The 22,289-nt window shown below is 39.1% G+C and overlaps 2 protein-coding genes across 2 annotated transcripts in view; one reads left to right on the top strand and one right to left on the bottom strand.

Moving 5' to 3' along the window:
• The window catches only part of LOC140227548 (echinoderm microtubule-associated protein-like 6), a 47,083-nt gene extending 36,062 nt beyond the window's left edge, over positions 1 to 11,021 (bottom strand). The window contains exons 1-3 of the mRNA XM_072307958.1: positions 10,793 to 11,021; positions 2,251 to 2,410; positions 490 to 588 (exon numbers count right to left, since the gene is read on the bottom strand). Coding sequence (XP_072164059.1) covers positions 490 to 588; positions 2,251 to 2,410; positions 10,793 to 10,989 — 456 coding nt within the window. The 5' untranslated portion in view covers positions 10,990 to 11,021. The remainder of the gene's footprint in view (positions 1 to 489; positions 589 to 2,250; positions 2,411 to 10,792) is intronic.
• A 2,758-nt stretch (positions 11,022 to 13,779) lies between these two features.
• Positions 13,780 to 22,289, top strand: part of LOC140227556 (uncharacterized) — a 37,037-nt gene continuing 28,527 nt past the window's right edge. The window contains exon 1 of the mRNA XM_072307970.1: positions 13,780 to 13,887. The gene's annotated coding sequence lies outside the window, so the exon portion shown is untranslated. The remainder of the gene's footprint in view (positions 13,888 to 22,289) is intronic.

Raw genomic sequence — 22,289 nt, forward strand, 5'->3', positions numbered from 1 at the left:
GGCAAAAGTGGAGTAATTTCATGCATAATTAATGTCACAGGTCTAACAAAAATTCATTTACAAATGTCAGTGCTATCAGGGTGGTCCACGAGGGGTTTCAACATGTCGCTGCAACATGCTCAAATTCTTGTGCAATATCCTCAAAAGCCAGCAACACGCTATGCAACATCCTCAAGAAACATCAAACTTCCTGGTACCACGTGTGCACAACATGAGAGAAAACATTGAATGTAAGTGGCACAAAGAGAGATAAGCTCTGAAATACTGCATACTACAAGTACGTGCTCATGATGTGCGCTCTGCGCACATACAACTTCTGCAATATTCTCAGATTCTGAGCTTGCAACATGCTCAAATTTGAAGTTGTGGACCATCCTGGGGCTATAATACTACAATAGTGGTCAAACAATAACAATCGTTTTGTATGATCAAATATACAAAAGAGTATAATATATACAGGGAAAACCATGGTACATGTAAGTGACTTACCCTTGCAGTATGGCCCTTGACAGTGGCCAGTATCTTGCCCTTCTTCCAGTCCCATACATTCATGATATTGTTGGGATCCAGTCCCACAGACACAAGTCTCTGCAATTTAACATTCAATGCAAATATTGATACTGAATGAATTTTTAAAGTGCAGTTGTAGTTTATGATTTGCTTACAATTGCAATGCTGCCAGATTTCATTCAGAGAAAAAAAAAAAGAAGTAAAAGCATTTATATGGTGTGAATTGTACCTTTGTTAGATATATTTCATAGTATAATTATTTTTCTTCAAATCATTTGTCAAGTTCCTTCCAGGATATATAAAATCCAACTTAGCTCATGTGTATTGACTATTCCCAGTTTAAAATGAAGTTTTTATTTCAAACCACATTCATGTGAACTAAGAATTTGTGGTAATTTATGGCTGCTTTTGCACCACTGACGTGTACATCCTACACATAAGATCTGCACACTGCACTTCTACAATGAATTTGTGAATTCATGAATCGATGGTATAAGAACAAGAGAGAAATGTGTGAAGAGCAAGGCTCTTAACATGTCACTCACATACAAATGTACTAATTTAGCAGTTGAATTATTTAGCTTTTATATACCACCAGTATACTAAACATCATTTGTTGCGATAAAAAACAAACACATCCTACAACCTAAAAAAAAAACAACAACATGGACAACTCACTTCTTTCTGAGGAAAAACAACAATATCAAAATAACTTTTATCCTCATGTTTGTTTACCTTCAGTTCTACAATTGTATATCTATCAGTTATATACTACTAGTATACTAACCATCATTCGTTGCAATAAAAAACAAACACATCCTACAACCTAAAAAAAAAAACAACCCATAGACAACTCACTTCTTTCTGAGGAAAAACAATTATCTCAAAGTAACTTTTATCCTCGTGTTTTTTTACCTCCAGTTCACAAGACCCCCCCCCCCAAAAAAAAAAAAAAAAAAAAAAAAATGAAATACACTGTACACCTGATGGAAAGTATTTCATGTACACTACTTTTCTGTGAGAAGGCATTTCATACTTGATGAAAGGGTGACTGCCTGCTTCATGAATCAATGATTTTTCAATAAACAAGGATGATTTAAATCTGGGAGAGGATGTTTGAACAAAAAGTAAATATTTTTATTCAGCAGTTCTACTTTTTTTTTTGGTGTAAATGCAAACCCTTTCAAAATACTACAGAGATGAAATGTCAATGAATTGAAAAATGAGTACTGACACACACACACACACACACACACACACACACACATATAAACCAGTACAGCTAACCTCAAGTACACATCGCTATAAGGTTTCAATGTCTTCTATGCAAACTACAGGCATTCAAACCCTGACCAGTTTTGAATCTTTTTTAAACACAATGAATGAGCAAGCAAAGGTGTGATTTCTAAAATATTTGAAAGTGCATTGTACATAATGTGGTGAGAAAATCTGCAAACTGTGAGCACAATGTAACTATTCCCACGAAGACACCTCTGTTGCACAGCATGTTTGAACAATTCAGACAATTGTTCATATGGGCAGGTAGTCTACAATATAAGGTCCTCTGGAAGAATTAGCACGTACTTGTACTTGTATAAGGCCACAAATAAAATCACGTCTATTTGACATTCAAACTTCATTCTTTGTACCAGTCCATAGTACTTTCACAGGGTCAACATCTACTAACATTTCTTTGATGTCTTTAATACACGTGTACAATTCCTTATTAACACATCTCACCGCTCCATCCCGGCTGAAGGCAAGCGATCCAATGCCGTGCGTATGTCCATCCTTGAGAATCGACACCGTCTGAACACTGACAGAATCCCAGACACAGATGTAGGGGTCCTTTCCAAACTGTCCAGTAGCTATCAGGGATCGTTCAGGGTGAAGGGCAAGGCTGCACAGAGAAAAGAAAAACACAAACATTTTTTTTTTCTTTTTTACTGCACCATCTCTTTCTCATATACTGTGAACAACCATCTTTGCTTCAGTTAGCCCTCTTCATGCAATCCAAGTATTCCCAATCTCTTCCTCTGGACACATGATCATTTAACAGACAGAAGAGTCTGAAGATCACTTTTTGTAAATGCGAGGGATCACCAAAGTGATGCAGCTTTTTGAGTATGTAACAAACGCAAACAGGAAAACTGACCAGAATCCTGATGGAATCCTATTTTCTTTGCTCAATTTTCCACTAATAAATATCATTCATTTCTGGTCAGTTTTTCTGTTACAGTGTACATACTCAAAAAGCTGAGTTTGTTACATACTCAAAAAGCTGCATCACTTCGGTGATCCCTCGCATTTATCCCCAAGTTGAATTATCCTTCAGGTTTATGCCAGGTTCAAGTGTGTGAGTGTGTGTCACACACAAACACACTGCTATACACATGTAGCTTCTGACCATTCGAGCATTGAGAATTTAGGGTTTCTGGGACGAACACTGAACTAGGGCTTTCTATAGCTCAGTCGGTAGAGCACCGGGCTAATTCAGGAGGTCTCTGGTTCGAATCCCGATGGAATCCCATTTTCTTTGCTCAATTTTCCACTAATAAATATTTACTATAACTATGATTTACAGATGTCATCATCAATCTTGGCACATCTAGATAACTCTTCAGAGAATGTGGATCCACAGTCATTTGAAAAAAAAAAAAGTCGACTTGTACATGATACATGAGAAAGAGTGAAAATTTAAAAGCATGACTTCATATCAATAATGTTTTCACTCTTCATTGTACATCAGACTGAATTTTTTTCATGACAATTTGACATACCGGGTAAGAATGATAAATACTACTTATACTTACAATGTAGTGTAAATTGGATTCTGCATAGAAATTCAGATTGGCAACACATACTGCACAGTATAAAGATTTGCAAGTACAACTACATGTACAAGATACAATTGGGAAAAACAACAACAAATAAACTTAATGAACTCTTTCACTTGAAAATAGTATGTATAGGAAATAGTGCATACAGTACAGAAACATGTTGATGGGTAGATATTAGTAGCTGCCTTGTGACCAAGAGCAGCTGCAACCCTAGTAGATTTTGCGCAACTCTTTGTGTGAATTCTTGAAGTTCTGGCAATTTACCTAATGGAGGAACTACAGTATTAATGTATACTGTAAGGCTTGCAGGAACTGAGAAAAAGGGTCCCTACTTCTTTGCATCAGACACTGTACATGCATCTTCAAACTACAACTTTTGCAGCACACAAGATCCATGTGAGTCAATCCATGGCTTATTTCAGACAGTGTAATATTAAACAGGGAGGACAAATTATGACATTATCCCACTTCACTCCAAAAGTTTTGATTTTTTATACAGAAATGAGCAACCAGAAGATGATACATTCACTATTGTACATGTACTGTTTGGTACTGAAATTATATTTATAACAGAATTTAAGAGCTCATGCTCACATCACTGTTCAGATAAATTTGACCTTTGTGCAACCTCTCTCTGGTGCCCCCTGAGGATATGTCGCAAATTAAATTGTCACTGCCTCTTCATGGGTCAAATGAAAACTTACAGGTCGTCTTTACAACTGTACATGTAAAATCCCACTATGATAACCAAATTGTGTATGTGCAATTATGAACTACTACTGAACAAAGTATTATGGGCACTCCACTGTCAGGAGCTGTGCTATAAAGATTCCGATGAGGAACACTGAACTTTTGTATGTCCCGTCTGGACAACTTTGTATCTCCTTCACTGTGCTTTGTTCACTGATGGCATGCATGGTGGAGTGCTTTCTTCACCAACTAGCACAGATGTCTGGAAACTACAACCTTTATACTGTCAATGAATAGAGATCACGTAATCCCCCCCCCCCAACCGTATTTACCATAGTGGCCTTGCTAACTTTACAACTAGGTTAAGTTTAAATTGATTACTGAATGCCGATGAAAAAGCTTGGTGAGGTAATCCTCCTTTAGCAACTGACGATTCTACACATAATGGCATACTGTTCTCTAGAAAGTAGGTCTAAATACAGCAATATTACTCTCATTTTGACAACTTTCTAAATATGTAAAATAGCTCACTGCATGTTTATTTTTGTCTAATAGAAGTCATGTTTATTCAAAAGCCTATTAACACTTTACCAAGAGAATGGTGTGTCACAGAAGTAATTCTGACATACTTTTGTCAACCTACATGTGTATGACCTCTTTCAAATTATGTAATTATATATTCTATATGAAAACAATAAATGGTAAAGCATAAAACTATATAAAAAAGTGGACGGGCAGTTTCAGGCATTTTAGGGAGTAATAAGATAGGCAGTTGAATTGAATTGAATTGAAATTTGGTCGGTTCAGTTACTAATGGTTTATGCTACAAAGTGCCTGCGCACATATGTACAATGTAAAGGAGAACATTACATGTCTTTGTGTGTACTTGCAATGTATTCTATGTATTGCAACATCCAATGTATGAAGAAATTCCATTGTGTTCAATAAAGCCAATCAGTCAATCAATCAATCCATGAACAGTTCCATGTTTGGTCAAAAGGTGATCATGCATTGTGAAAGGAAGAAATGAAAAACATTACTTCGAACAACTGCACCATTAACTTGCTGATTATCTTCCCTTAGGTGCTCAATCATGCAATCCTCTGTCACTGTCATAATCGACAATAAAATATTCTTTACTTCTGAGTTTCTACGTACATATCACAGTAGACTTGGCTGTGCTTCTTCTGAATTCTGAGGATGATGTTTGACATTTACACAGTTTTTCCCTTGGGACACACTGGCAACATCTACACAACTTTCTATTCCTCACCCATGTGAGTTATTCTTGGCAAGTCTGGGTAAAATCTGAAGCTCAACTGTACACGTACACGTGTAGCTCACTGGAGCTAGGGGATCAGCTGAGATAAAAACTAGACCATATGTGTTCTATCAATGGACACAGGGTACAGAAAAAAAAAATGATAAAAACCTTTCACGCCTTAATCTAATGGAATTTCACACTACACAGTCTATACATTACATCATATACACAGATTGGGGCAAAGAAACAGTTAGGCCAGGCATTCATGTTGCCACTGCAAGGTGCTACAAGCTTGTACATGGCCTTCACCATTGCCTGGTAAAGAGAAAATGATCAGTGTACACATGATAAAATTCGACGCTAACTTTTTTTTTCTCGAGTGGTTTATTTGGGCAACTAAAGTCTTTGATTTCAAAATTTGGTGACCTGAAAAAGAATATAGAGGCCAGAAATAAAAGAAAATATAGAATACTGGTATTCATTATTGAATTTTCTGATCAGGTCACCAAATGATAGCCTTTTTAAAATTTGGTGGCCCAGCATCAACTTTTAGTGGCCCTGGTGACCTCAGGCCATCAGGCCACCACTGATGTTGAGCCCTGAAGATGCTTAAGTACTTTCATAACAGAGCACATAGTACATGGGGTTGTAAAAGTGTAGCTTCACAAGTCACACTGTAGCGTACAATTTACTAACTGCCCTCTCCTACCTGTACTTAAGATGTCTGTACAGTAAGTTACAGTTTAAAGGCATAATTTACCACTTGCAGATGAAACAAAAACCCAGCATTAGTGCTTTAATATAGTTTTAATATATGAGTTAGGGAGAGAAACAACTACTGTAAAAATTGAATCAGTAAAGTTGATGTTAAGTATTGTTAAATATACAAAATGTGAACGATAGTTAATGATAAATATGTTTCCAGACTAAACCGTATACAGTTACGGTTTATTGAGAAAAATACTGATATCTCCTTATATTTTAGGCTTTATTGCGAAAATTTTATACGGTAGGATGTTTTGTAGTATGTCTACAACAAACCTACGCATATGCATCATATGTGATATCTTGAACATTTTTAAAATCACTGCTCCCAAAGGTAAACTGTACTTTTAACTTTGTGAATTCTCAAAAACATGAATGTGTACATACAGTGTATGTGTGTGTGTGTGTGTGTGTGTGTGTGTGTGTGTGTGTGTGTGTGCAGTGACATGTGTTGAAGTCTCTGTGAGTTTATGAGTAATAATAATGATATAGAAATTTTGATGCGCAACATATCGGCTCATGGGTGCTCAAGGCATTCACAATTAATGTTCACTTTACAAGAGAGATACTGTGTTGTTCTTTAATACTTTTAATACTTAATACAATTTGTCTCCCTCTATACAAATTAATTTGTATAGAAACTGAATGATATCTTTCTTTAATCAAAATGTATGTTTTCATCCTGATATCATTACATTCTGATTCAGTCTGAAGTCACATTGCAGTACACGATTTACGAACTTTCCCTCCTGCAAGGATGTAGGCCTACAACTGTAAGTTACAGTGTAACATTGCTTTACAAGAGAGATCCATGTTGTTGTTCTTTAATAAAGGTCTATAGCTGTATGCTTCACTTTACACCAGTATTGATCATATGTAGCATGCAGCATCAAAAATAAAAGAACAGTTGGCAAACACAAATAAACACACAAACTTTTTCCTATCAAAATGTCCTGGAAAAATTAATCACTTGCAAATTTCCACTTGTACGATATTAACGCAAGAGACATGCCATACAGTGTATTCTACATACAAATGTATAAGGGTGACCAGACGTCTCGTATTTCCCGGGATCATCTCATATTTTGCTCCCTTGTCCTGGCGTCCCAGCCAATCCTTCCCGGGACACCTGCTTGTCCCGTATTTATATAATATTGGATGCACTTGAGTGGTATATCAGATATATTGCATTCATCAACATGAATATTACACAAGTCGAAGACGAGTGCAATATTCATGTTGATGAATGCAATATATCTGATATACCACGAAAGAAATCCAGTATTATTATTATTATACATACAAACCACTTTCCACGAATTAAAAAAAAAAATGAAGAAGGGTTTCACTTACCATTATATTGTTTACAAAATCTAACCTTTCAACTTTGTATACGGACGTGTATCTACGCACAGTACAGTACAGTACATGCATATCAGCGAGCGCGACTGCCGCAGAGAGCACAAACGATTTACGTGTACTCCTATGGCATTTCTCAACCTCATCGCGCATTTCTCAACTCATCGCGCAATGCCACTGCACTTCGCTTTCTTTGCAAGCGATACTGCACACGCGTATAAAGAAACATTTGAGTGCGATATTGACAGCAGAGTACAATATTGGAAACAATATTGGAAACAATATTGTACTCTTTTTCTCCATTGATACGGGTAATGTAAAATGCATAGAACAGGTATTATGCTAACAATATTGTATGTCATTGAGCAAACCCCTTGCAGGAATATTGATACATGGTTTTATTGTATCGAAAAAGTGGCTTGTATGTATAATAATTCAGAATATTGTGTCAAATATATATATATACACACTTTATTTTCTACAATGTTTTTCACTCTATGCTCATTGTTTATTTCTTATAAGATGATTTAAAATCAATCAGCAAAGTTACAATTGATTGGGGAACTTCTGATTGATTAAAATCAATGGCATCACGATGATGGAGTTTTGGATACATTACTTGTACACTTTAGGACATCCGCTGCAGCAAGCACGCCCTGGTCCTGCACACAACATGTAAGTTACCTACGCGAACATGTACAGCCTGTGTGCATGTCGCAATCTAAGAGCGTGCATATTCTCTGCCTCACATACCCCAGTACTTGTACTGTGAATGAGTATGTACAACAAGATATACATGGTACCCAGGGTAATGTGCTATCATCAATGTGGAATTTTTTTTCCAAATACACAGTACTTGAAATACTCAGTGCTAACACTTTTGATATTATATACAATCTCGTGTGCCTAAGCAATACTAACAGTACTACTCAAGTTTGCACATCCATGAAAGCAGTAAATTGTACTTGAAGAGTGCACTAAAATGAAAGTTCTTTTCCTGGTATCGTGTCGCAATTTGCTATGTACAACGTACAATGTATTTTCACACCACTGATACACAAACTAACTGTTGTGTAGCAGTTTTGTTCTATAGAAGTGTACAGCTTACCATTTGAAATGTTGTTCATCAGCTGAAATTGCCAATTAAATTTGAGTTGGAAAATTATTCCCTGCCCCATCCTTAAAAAGTTCTTACCGTGTGAGGGGAGACACCCCGTCCCACACCCTCTCCCTGCTCATTCGCTCTGCTCCCTCACATGGAGTGTCATGTATTTTCGTTTTCAAAATTTGGTCACCCTGAAATGTACATGTACATGTATATGAGATATATACACACTATATATATATATATATATATATATATATTTTTTTTTTTTTTTTTTTTTTTTTTTAAGCTGGCACTGCATTATGAAGAGTAATTGATAGAAAACAGCCATGTCTAATTTCTACAGCCATCGAAGGCGAACAGTTGACAGTCAAAATAGAATATCCAGTGATTAAGTATGCATACAGTAACTGTATAGTGTACAGTGTACCAGGGTATTACAAAAATGTTCTGTGTGCCCACTTTCATACAGTGTACAAAACACCAGTGTTTTCATCCTGATATCATTACATTCAGTCTGTAGTCCCAAGTTTAGCTACATGTAGTGAGCCATCATTCTCACTGTTGTAGCTTTTTTTTTCAAGTGTTATAGATCAGTCAAGGCATGTCCCACATCAAAATGAAAGCAAAATGTAGCAAACATTAAAAATACCACTGTAAACTTACCATCTCAACTTATCAAGAGATCTACACTGTACTGTATCACCTGAGAGAGCCACACATACATTTGTACATATGTATGTGTACTCTACAATACAGTAGGTCTTCTGAACAGGTTTAGACGGTTCTAAGTTGATTGCCATCGAGGCAATCCGAGGCTTTATGGGCCATGCACAGTTGTAACATCAAATTGACACTTTTCCCACCAAGTTTCAAAAGTTTCATCAGAATGGTATTCATAAGCAATAAAGCTTCTCCTCAATGTCAATGAAATTCAACTTTTTCCATAAATGATTCTGCACTCAATAACCCAGTGTACATGTACAGACTGTAACATCAAATAATATAATTTAATACCTTGTACAGTGTACATGGAGGCCTACAATCATCAGCATTCATTTACTGTTGTGTCAACATTACATTTCACACAACAAAAGTTTTTTGAATTAATTAATCACTAAAATTAAAAGTACCGTACTCCGTACTGTCATACAACCAGTTCAATTTGAGCAGTCGAAAATGAATTTACAGCCATAAATATTGCTGGATGCACTCGAAATTATTGTATTACTGAGACTCGATCGTCGATCGCTCAGCATCATTGGCATGCACACATTCCTGCCTGGTATACAATGTACCGGGACATGCACTCCTTATTAAATGAAGTTTGCGAGCCACCGCCATGGCATCGCCAGGGTATGGTGGCTTTAAATGGCCAGAACCAAGGACAATGGTGGCTGTTTTTCTCTTCATGGATCACTTTTTTTTACTGCAACCTGTATGTGAAACTGTCGAACGTATCACCAACACGACCAGGCATAAGAGCAAAAGAGCCACCATTAATTTGGGGTTCTCAGCTGTTTAAAGCCACCATACCCTGGCAATGTTGTGGCGGTGGCTCGCTAACTTTATCAAGGAGGAGTGCACGTACTGTTGTAAAATCTATACCAGGTGATTGCATGCATGCTAGTGATATTAAGCGTTCTACGAGTGAGTCGGGGTATAGGGGCCTAGTAATTTTTAATACAGTAACATTGAGCTCATCCAGCAATATTTTTTATGCCTGCATCGAGTTAAATTAGACGTCTAATTTTTGACAGCTCAAATTGAACTGTAATGACGTGTGACAGTGCCATTGAGAAGCTGAAACATGTAAGATTACTGTTGTTATATGTCATTTGAAAGCAAATCATTTTGGGGTCATAACTGCTTTCTAGTCTACCCTTTAACTCCTGTCCTGGATTGTCCAAATTAATGTTAGATGAGATACCCGGGTACGATGTGTGTAACAATGTTAGACTCACATTGATAGAAATCATTGTCGAGTGTACACACTTGTCACAACAGATCATACTTAACGTAATGTCTACTTTAGTTTTATATGCTTTAAAATTTTACTGGAATTATTTGCCTTCTAACAAGAAGTTACATTTAATTACACTCAATCAAAAGCCAACAAATCAAATGTCTTGATGTACAAATATTGCTGGCTTTCATCTGCCTGAAAATGAAAACAGTGAAGCTTGTCAGTTCTAGTGGTCTACTGACATTCTATTTAAAAACAAGGGAGGTCTGAGAAACCTGTTGGAATCAACTTGCCTAAGGATGTCATTATCATGTGCAAGGAAGAATTTTTGGCTGTGATCCTTCGAGTTGTAAACCACTCCCACTCCAGCAACAAAATAAACCACTTCTTTCGAGGCAGTGTAGAACAGGTTGTTCCGACATTGGTGGCCTCTGTACCCGTATACCCATTCCAGTCTGAGTGAAGAGTTCGGGGCGGTCTTCCCCGCCATCTTTTTGGGAGCCTGCTAGCACAAATCACACTCCTGATCCTGCCAATTTATTCTTGGATAGCCAAGTAGGCTGCAGTCCAAACGATATGAACTTCTTCGAAAGGTGCCCAAACTCCAACCCTGGCACATGTATGCACAGCATGTATGTAAACCTGGAAGAGCTCGTGCTCGATCTTGCACCCACACACACTACACACACACGTTCACACACAGCACGATCACTGGAATCTCGCTACGCATACTGCACAGGCCAGGCACAGTACATGCTACAGTATGTAGTACACGGCATCCTGGATCCTGCTTTCTTTCTATGCCTCATACTCGGCTCCCTGTCGCCTCGCGCATCTCGCACGGCGAGTGCATGCACTGCCACTTCTACGCCTCGCCTCGCCGTACACGTTTCCACCTTGACGCGCTCTCATCAACGATCATCGTCATCGAGAGCTGCGCGCTCTACATCTACACATTCATCGCACACACAAGTCTCCCGACGCGACACGCTCAGGACGGTGTAGTCTCCTTTCAGGGAATTTCGTTTATTACTCGGCTAGGTTGCAGTGAGAAGTTGAGTTACTCCTTGGTTGAAGGCAAGGAGGTTTCGTTTCACCAGGGAGGAGGGGGGAGCCACATCCTTGATCTCACACCAGGGGCGGATCTAGCTTTTTTCCAAGGAGGGGGTTTAAGGGGCTGAGCTGGGTATTGCGAGGGAGTGTAGCGACCAAACCCGAGTGAGTGAAGGGAGCAAGGGGGGGGGGGGTGGGAGGGGGTATATATCCCCCTTCCACAGTAGGGACTTTTTGTAAAAATGGAGTGCAAAAGTCGAGCATTTAAAAGCAAACTTCTAGGGAATTTAACAGTGGAAAGAATCATCGCCAAGGACAAAGTCAAATACCGGTTAGTAATTGGCTAAACACAGTCACGTTATGGAGGCACATTTGTTATGTTCGCCCAAGGGCAGAACATTATTGTAATGTTCTCCCATGGGAAAACATTTTCACGAAACAAATGATTGAACAATCATATTTTTCTCGCAATTGATAGGATAAATTTGACGTGAAAAAGCAGATGTGGGACCGATTATTGTGATGCGTACGAAAGTGTGATCTTCCCACCTCCCTGATTTGACTAACCCATATAATATAACAGATGATGACTTTTGTTGTCGGGAACATGTACCAAACGTTCCACCTGAAGGGTTTGAAATGCTATTTCGGGATGCTTAAGTCCCTCGACTTCGTCTTGGGACTTATAACCTCCCTCAATAGCATTTCAAACCCTTCAGGTGGAGCATTCGGTATGTTCCCTCCCCCGCCAGTCACCATCTATGCATGTAATGTGACGGTGTGAGATCCTCGGCGAGGGTGTGGGAGGGGGATACCCCTTCCCACGGTAGGGATATTTTGTAAAAACAGAGTACAAAAGTCGCGTTTGTAGAGTATTTAAATCAAATTTCTAGGGAATTAAGCATAGCAGTAAAAAATAACTGCGAAGGACTATGATCAGAACTTATGCAAACTATTCATTTTACTATAGGTACAGAGAGAGCGAGCGAGCCACTCTCACTTTGCCATTCGTCTGAAATGTATTCATTAAATGCTGAAACATAATCGCATTATTTCAGCAATAAAAATTATTCTTGTATTACTAGACAGCATAAAAGAAAAGGAAAAATGTAGGGTTTACTATAAAAGGTATGTTCCATGGGGTTCACTCCAGAACGCAAGGCTACCATCTATACACTAAATTTACTCATATTTAGTGTATATAGTTGTTCGTGTACTATAACCTTCACTCTGTTAGGGGCAAAAATTGTGCATTTTCAATTATGAAATTGACAACTTTTAGACAAAAAAATTATTGAAAATAATTGAGTGTTGTTTGTTTGTGTGTTCTTTCTTTTTCTTTTTTTTTTTTAAAGTTGGCAGCCCAAAGTTGGGGGGGGGGGGGTTAAACCTGATTGAGGCATTACCATATGAAATTATTCACATTGCCTGAAATGTCAGAAAGAGGAGCAGCAGAACTTTTATTGATCAAAAAAAAAAAAAAAAAAACCGGGGTACCCTCCCCCTTCCCTTCCCACAGGGGTAGGGCTCGGAATCGCTGTCTTTGCTGACCACCAGTTCAACTTTCTAATCATCTCAAGAGTGCTGCTGTATTTCTCTCTATGTTGCCAGAAATGGCATAAAAATTGTTGAGAGTTGTGAAGACCTGTTTTGGGTTTTTTGTTTGTTTGTTGTTTTTTTTTAACTTGAAACTTGAACTTTGTTTTTTTTTTTTTTGTTTTGCCAATTGAGTGTCACAGTTAATTAGATTTTGAGGACCATGCTGTACAATTTGTAGCAAAAAATAAAGGACGATTGGGCACCATAATGTGATTGGGCACCACAATTTATTTCATTTTTCTTTGCGTGTGTCTGTGTGTGTGTCTGTGTGTATGTGTGTGTTTGGGTTTGTTTGTTTTTGTTTTTGTTTTTGTCAGCAGAGGATAGGCACCACAATTCGTACCAAAGTGAAAAAAAAAGATTGTGAGCACTTTTTTTCTTTCTTTTTTTGCTTGTCAGCTGATTAGGTACCACAATTGGTTGACACAATATGACATAATTTCAAAGCAATTTAGCATATTTAGGCCGCTTTTACATATCCCATTTTTTACACTGGTCAGACTGCTTTTTCTGCATGTGTACGTAATGTAAGCATTGAATGAAGACCAAATCTCTCGTAGACAGAAAATGACCTCGTCGACCTGTTGATTGACCAATCAGCTATCAAGGATTCCCAGAGGAAATCGACCTCCGATGGGCGATCAGTCAGCAGTGTTATGCAGCGAACTTTGCCTTCCAAAATGAACGAAATTGTGTCTCGTATGTGTTAATTCTGTCTCTGTTACCTGTATTTTAGGTAAGTTATTTCTCATATTATATTTGATCATATGCAAACCATTTGTAGACGTCAGAGTATTGTCTGGTGTAACGATTTTGAGGACAATGCGGGATGCTAGCATGCTGCTTGCCCGTGGTGTAATTGCAGTGTAGAGAGGAAGGGCAGTGCAGTGTACACTGCACTGGCCCCTATATTCCCTATAGTAGGTTCTACAGTGAGCGCGGTACTACTAACTAGCAGGTTAGCTGTGTTGCGAACCTTACCAACAACTGTACTGTACTGAGTAGCAAATGTTGTTGTCAGAGTAGTTTACATGTCAGTATCAGTGTGTTGCAGGTGGGGCAGAGGTCGAGGGGAGCTCCATTTTTAATTGAATGACTCACGCAAGGATTCCATGCTTTTCAAAATCAAATTTATAAAGTTCAGCTGAAGTTAGACTGTAACGTTAGTGACAGTGTTAACGTCAATGATAACGTTTGTCGTTGGATGGTTGCAGCATACAGCACCAACTAATGCCTGCGGCCTAGTAAAGCAAGTGGTCCATGATTCGGCAGGGTTCCATGAATCAACCACTCTTACAAATAAAAATTCACTGAAATTCATGAATAAAAAATGGCGCATATCAAGTGCGAAATTCAAACTATGCAACTATCTCCACACGTGTTCTGAAGAGCACAACAGTGGGCCACGTCGCCGGACCCCCGAAATCGTTGTTGAACCCTCCCGGGTCAACTCGCACAAGCAGTTCAACGGGTAAGTAACAGGTAAGTAAAGTTGCATAGCAACACATATAGACTCGTTTCATTCCAAGTTTTAAAGTTACTAGTCCGTTTATCTGCATTGAATCTATACAGCAAGTACACTTACAACCATGATTGCAACCGTTTCTGAGATAACTTGAGCGTTTACGCGATATTTATATTTTGCATGTCACCCGTGCCAGAAGTTCCTGCATCACCAAGGTTCGGACGCAACGTGTTGTGAATGCATTGAATCTCTCGCACAGCGTGCGAGTATAAGGATAGTACCGCGCTCTCGTAGTGCGATGTACTACAGTATGTATACGGTTTCGCCCGTGCGTAGCCCGCGCGCTGATACATTCACATAGGGCGAGCGCACGGCGCGGTACGTCGCGCATGTTGATGCACGGACATATGGGGCCGAACAATGAGTACAGGGGGCCGAACCATGGTTGCAGCGCAAGCGTTCGGATTATGCACGCTATTTTGCTTCCGCTGCTTATGATGACGAACATTGGGCCACTTGCTTTAATGGTCGTAATCGTGGCTGGGCTCACTCGACCTCTGAAGACGAGTGAAGTCCGATGGAGATTCAGGAGTGTCCATCTAAGTCAAAGTGTAACATTGAATTTATAATGCTCACACGAGAGTCACAGAATATTCCTTTGTTTTTGTAAAACACAACCAGAACCTGCTCCAGGATTTGACCTTCTGAGTTCTTTGCCAAATTTGATCACACGTGATGCCAAGGAAAGCATGGGTTTTACTAACCTCGGGGTGCTCCTTCACACGGTTCTAGTGGGAGCGCCCTGAGTCAACAGACTGGTCAACATCTGGTGTGTAAAAAAGAAACAAATTTAAGCGCTTCTAGTAAAGTGTTCTATATTACCAGTAAACGGCTTACTAAACTATACATACATTCTGTATCTAATTCATACCAGTTGTGCACTTGCTCATTTCCAGGTTGATCCCATTGGCCATGGTCTTGAAAAGACGTTTATCGATGAGTTAATCTCCACACCCCTTCTTGCCCTTGTTTCTTCCTTCAAGTTTACAACAACCATTGCGTGGTATGGTTGAGGGGTCTAGATATCGCGCACGAAAATTTGAAATGCTCTTATAATAGAAGTTATTCCATAATCGTACCTGAATTTCTCAATGAATATCACGAAAATCCAGAAAAATCACCTCCCAGAATCTCCTGATAATACAATGACGGAGTAGTGCGCTGTCGCCGTTTGCATGTCGGACTTTTTTTTATGCGTTCAATTTCTCGGGGTATGTAAAGATCGCGCAGCTGCCCTCTGTAGTTTCATGCGTGAAAGTGTCTGCCCCTCTGCGGCTGTAACGTGCTCCGGCTTTCGTAGAATATTTTTTCACTTGATATTAAATTTGTCCCTGTTAAGCAACAGCAGTTTTACCTAACTTGTGTATATTATTGTTATTAGTATTATACAAATGTATGTGTTATTATTATTATTATTATTATTATTATTATTATTATTATTATTATTATTATTATTATTATTATTATTATTATTATTATTATTATTATTTTTATTATTATTGTTATATGTGTTATTATTATTATTATTATTATTATCATTATTACTATCACCACCACCATCATCGATCATCATAATCATCATCATCATCATTATCATTTTCATTATTATTATTATCACTTCCACCACCATCATCTCATTTTATCATTCTTATTATCATTATTTTTATCATTGATATTTTCATAAATCGTTAATGATTTTCATTTATAAAGTGTTCTTACAATATTTCTAATCACTTTAACCAGTAATATACATGTAATATAAAATGGAAAAAAGGAGAATATGAACATATATTTTGTGTGTGTGTGTGTGTGTGTGTGTTTGCGTGTGTGCTTACCCATTCGTCACCCTCTCATTTTCGTCACCCATTTGTCACACTCTCATCTAAGTTGTTTTCTTCAGTATCATTATGGCCCTCCCCTGTCACAAATATATCACAAGTTAGCGCAAGAAATCACAAGCAAATTCAAATTGAAATCACACTTCAACTTCGATAGACTGAAATATTTATTCCTTTGTAATATTATAATCGTTGTGTTAAAATTTGACTTAAAACAACATTTATTAACAGTATTTCAGCGTAGCTGGCAGCATACATTGTTCTTGTGTATGATGACGTCACGTGGTAAACGATCGATCGAACAAATTACGAATTCTGTCGACTACGAACGAGACAAGCGAGACGACACGTCTAGGCTACAACATCCTTAGAACAGATTTTAAGGGAAGGTAGGTTTGTACAAGGTAAAAAATTGGAAATTTAGTGGAAAATTTGTTGGAAATCAAAATTTCTTAGCTGCTTCCTTCTCATGTTGAGCGGTAAGTCAGGTATGTTTATTCCATGGGCATATCGGCAAATTTTGCGCTTACAACTACGCGTAATATCGTTTGCTATACGCAGTTGCACTATGCGCGATCATTACGTCCCTGCGCGAGACCTAGTACCCTTACTATGCATTGCGCATCAGCGATATGAATATGCATAAATGTTGTTGTTTTTTGTTCAGTGATGTTTTCCATTCTCTTTAGAATATTTACGCCATGAAAGTCACAATGGTTTTAGCATTTGGACAAGGGCCTTTCGCTGTGTAGTACTTAGTAGCAAGTGAAACACTCCCAGCAGAGAGAGATCGGGCACCACGTGCAGCAAGAGTGCCTGATCAAAAGGCTACACTATTGCCTGCTAGCCTGCTAGCGCGTGCTAGCGCGTGTGCACAGGTTTCAAATCAGGGGTACGCAGCAGTTGTCATTTTCACAGATTTCTCTTGACGGAATCATTAAAGTCATCAATTTGGACAGAAATGGACGCTGGAGGAACCAAATGTTCAACATATTTTTTGTTGTAAATAATTTGACTACGTCTCTATATTCAAATTGAAGCATTTTTTTATTAAGTTGGAATTTAGCCATAATACTACCCAGTTCAAGAACCAAAATCCTATTATCCCCAGCCCGAATGTGATTAGGGCTTAACATGTAACATTGTGTTAGCAGGCAGTCAAATTTTGGAAGGCAGTATGGTGGAATTATGGGCGGCTTGCCTGACAATCAGACCAGCTATGAATGATGCACAGCCGCAGGTCTGAAGGTGTCAGTAGGATTTGTGTGTAAAAGGAAACTGTGAAATCATTTAAAGTAAGCTGCCCCACATGTGAAACCATGCGTCAGTATACAAATGCACAGATCTGAGTGCATCAACAGGAATTGTGTGCATAAGGTAACTATGAGATGTTTATCCCACAAGGTAAAACAGAGTGGATTTGGACTAAATTTGGCGCTAGTGTACTTTCGCACCACGTGGTCAATTGATCTCTAAATATCCAACAGCCACAAATATTTGCATCTGAGTGAGACTCAAGCCTAGTAGAAATGAAATTTTCACCGTTTTGACATATTTACACTTGTTGGAATATGTCAATCGCAGCTAGTTCGCTCTGTGATAACTGCATTGCACACAGCGCGTTATACAAAACATATTCATGGCAGCACAGCAGCAAGCACCGCGATTGATCTAAATGTAGCTCTCGGAGCAAGTTCTTCTATGGTATCTTTAAAAAGATAATACTTTTTCCCGCCTTTCTCTTGGCTTGTACCGAGTAATGGGGGCGATTGAGGTTTGGGGTTGTTTGTGTTGCGTGTGTGCTTAGGGTTGTGGCTTGTGTTGTCTGTGTGTCTGTGTGTGTGTGTGTGTGTGTGTGTGTGTGCCCTATATGAATGAAAGAAGATTGTGAAAAACTGGTTATAGACGAGGGTGAAAGAATATAAAGGGAAATGCTAGGAAAAGGAGGAAAAGGAATTGAAAGAAAAGATATTAAAAAGTTACACCACAAAAAAAAAAAAAAATGAAACAAAAGTTTTACACAATAGAGAGTACACTTACAATAAAACAAAAGATAATGGAAGGAAAGAAAGAAGAGAAACTTGCCTTATAAAGGAAAGCAAGGGAGAGATGGATATGTTAAAAAAGAAAAGAGGAAAGCAAAGAAATAAAAAGATTGAAAACAAAAAAGAACTACTAGGTAGAATAATAGAATGAGAGATGAATCAAAACTGGATGAAAGCGAAGATGAATAGGAAGGAAAGAAAGAATTATACAGGTTGAAAAAAAAAAAGGGAAAAGCATACATTAGAATGGCACATAAGAAAAAAATATTGGAGAGGATCTAGAAAGGAAAGGTAGTTTGAGGGAAAAACCATGACCCATGAAGGAATCGATTAAAGAACTTCAGAAAGTATGATTAAATAGGAAATCGAGAAAGCAAGACAAGACACCCACAAAGAAATGATTGATATGAAGGAAAAGGAAATATAGAAATACCTGGAAATGAAAGAAGATGAGATAGTGAAGAGAAAGATATATGTGGCAGCACACACTTGCGCACTCAACTGCTTTGTATAGGAGCTACAATGGCTATTGCAAGACTTGGCCAAGGAAAAGGGAAAAACAAATTTTAGCTTTTCAAAGACACCATAGAAAAAGATGCTGTGATCGCTACAGTCAGACCAAAATGATTGACCCTTATTGCATGCGCTGTATGTATAGGGCCTATTGTGCCGATTGTGTGTGGACAGAGCAACATTTCAAGGGATCAAGATTTTCTAATGATTTTCTGACACTTTTAAAAGTGTTAAAACTTAACTTCTATTAGACTTAGGCCAACCTATATTTTACCGATTGTGTGTGGACAGAGCAACATTTCAAGCGATCAAGATTTTCTAATGATTTTCCGACACTTTTAAAAGTGTTAAAACTTAACTTCTATTAGACTTAGGCCAAGGAAAAAAATAATTCCGTTTCCGGTAACCCGACCGACCCGACCAAAAGGTGCTGACCCGGTAAATTTTATCCTCATAGATGCGCTGCTACCATCGTTCGGCCCCCTGTACTCATTGTTTGGCCCCATATGTCCGTGCATCAACATGCGCGACGTACCGCGCCGTGCGCTTGCCCTGCCTGTGTGAATGTATTAGCGCGCGTGCTACGCACGGGTGAAACTGTATACATACTGTAGTACATCGCACTACAAGAACGCTGTACTATCCATGTACTCGCACGCTGTGCGAGAGATTCAACGCATTCACAACACGTTGCAATCGAACACTGGTGATACAGCATATTCTGGCATGGGTGGCATGCAAAATATAAATATCGCATAAACGCTCAAGTTATCTCAGAAACGGCTGCAATCATGGCTGTAAGTGTACACAAGTTGTACTTGCTGTATAGATTCAATGCAGATAAACGGACTGGTAACTTCAGAACTTGGAATGAAACGAGTCTATATTGCTATGCAACTTAACTTACCTGTTACTTACCCGTTGAACTGCTTGTGCGAGTTGACCCGGGAGGGTTCGACAATGATTTCGGGGGTCCGGCGACGTGGCCCACTGTTGTGCTCTTCGGAACACATGTGGAGATAGTTGCATAGTTTGAATTTTGCACTTGATATGCACCATTTTTTATTCATGAATTTCAGTGAATTTTTATTTGTAAGAGTGGTTGATTCATGGAACCCTGACGAATCAAGGGCCACTTGCTTTACTGCACGCAATTTACTGCAAAGTACCGTATACCGTACCCGATTGTGTGTGCATTGCAATATTGTGCGACTTGCATACGTTCCTGTATGCTGCTAACGTATGCTGCAGAGCTAGGTCTACTTATACGATGCATGTATGAAAGATACTGATACGTACCACACAGACATACATAAACATACATGGTACGCTCCGTAATTTTTCTAGGTACACACACATTACACACGTACACGTTCACATTGAAACAGAAACCAAATTTTTCTATGGAAAGGGTAAAATTTTTTTGAAAAATAAAATTTTTCCCCTACCTTCGACCCACTGTTCTTGAGGTCATGTTACCGGAAACCAACATATTATTTATTTTGGCCTTAGAGGAATCAGATGCAAGTATCTTAGGTTACTGAATAACGACAGTGAGTTTGTGCATGTTTGGAGATCATTTGACAAGGAAGTACGAAAGTACACTAGCACCCTAAATTCCATATTAATCACATGCACACTGTTCCCACTGATGCACAAAAAGACATGTACATCATCTGTTTTATAGAACGGGGGACAGATTTTTTTTTTTTTTTGTGCTAAAAATCCATTGTGTAACCTGATTTCAAATTCGCTGGATGCTTTTCCTTTTGGCTTGCCATCTAGAAGCAAGCCTCACACATACAGCATTACCATATACGTGATTAGCTTCACTAACCAATAGGCATCTCTTGCTGAGTGTGTGAAATGCTCGCATAGTGCGCAAACTTATGCTACAATTGCACATTAACGTTAAAGGCCGTGTCACACCAGCCTTGCGTGCGACTTGCAAAGAACAATTTTGACTACCCGGAGGTCCCCATAGATGATCCGCACATGACAGTACCTAGCATGTATCTCAAAAGTAGTCGCCCGGAGGTGCGCACGCATATTCTTTTACCCGCAACCGTGTTTAGGCCCTGTCACACCTTTCCGGGCAAGCTACTCGGGCTTGTTACGTGTATGGATTTTCTAGCATACCGGACATTCCTGAGGGCGGAAAAGGATTTGTGTGAGTCAGCGCATGTGTCTTACTTGCTGGACGCGTTATACTTGCGAGTATACTGTGTGACCTTTGTACCAGTCGCGTGGGGGCTGACAACTCAGTGAAGGAATTCCTCTAATGGAATGGCTGAAATCTCACAGAATTTCATTATCTTGGCTGCATACGGGACTGCGAAGTACCTGCGTGGGAATTGCCTGGGAAGTACTGCCGCTAAGGGTCTCCTACTGGCGTTCTGCGTGGACCTCTACGGGGATTCCCGCGACTCACCCGGAAAAAGTTTTGGTCATGTTCAAAACTTGGCTGCGGTTAAATCGGACTTGCGTGAGCACCTCCGGGCAACTACGCGCTAGATACTGTCAGGTGCGGACCAACTGCGGAGAGCTCCGGGGAGTAAATTTGTTTCCCCGCAAGTCAAGCCGCAGAAGTTCCCCCGTACGGTATGACAAGGCATGAATGAAAATTGCAAACATTCTTGTTCGCCCGCTGAAAATCTTCTACGTGCTGGAAACTACCTCCACGCTACAAGCCCGCGTAACTTGCGCGGAATGGTGTGACACGGCCTTTACATGTTTACAGAGGCTATCGTCAGTGAGGCAATGTGCGGCCAGTAAAGATAAACACAATGCTCTGGACCAGAATTCTCTTGACCTGTTCTATGATGATTACTGGCTGTCACCTGCGTGGTAAATTCATTAGATATGTGGCCTAGCCATCTCTAGCTAAGTGTGCACACACTTTGCACAGTTAGCCATCTCTTGCTAAGTGTGTGAATGCTCGCTGAGTGCGCAAACTCTTTTGCTACAAGTGTCCAATAGCATGTTTACAGTGTGTAGTGCCAGTGATAGCAATGCTTGCTGTTGTAGCCACAAAATGTGCAGCCAGTAAGAATTGATGCATGGCTCTCAACCAATGAGATTGCAGAAATTTCATGACCTGGGGGGCATTTCATCAGATGCAAGGATTTCAGTAGCTTATAACAGTTTGTCAGAAAAAATATCTGACAAAACGCTTCATGAAATGCACATTCACCATGTATGGCCAGAGTATTTGTGG

This window comes from Diadema setosum, chromosome 1, assembly GCF_964275005.1.
Source record: "Diadema setosum chromosome 1, eeDiaSeto1, whole genome shotgun sequence".
In the NCBI taxonomy this organism is placed as follows: domain Eukaryota; kingdom Metazoa; phylum Echinodermata; class Echinoidea; order Diadematoida; family Diadematidae; genus Diadema; species Diadema setosum.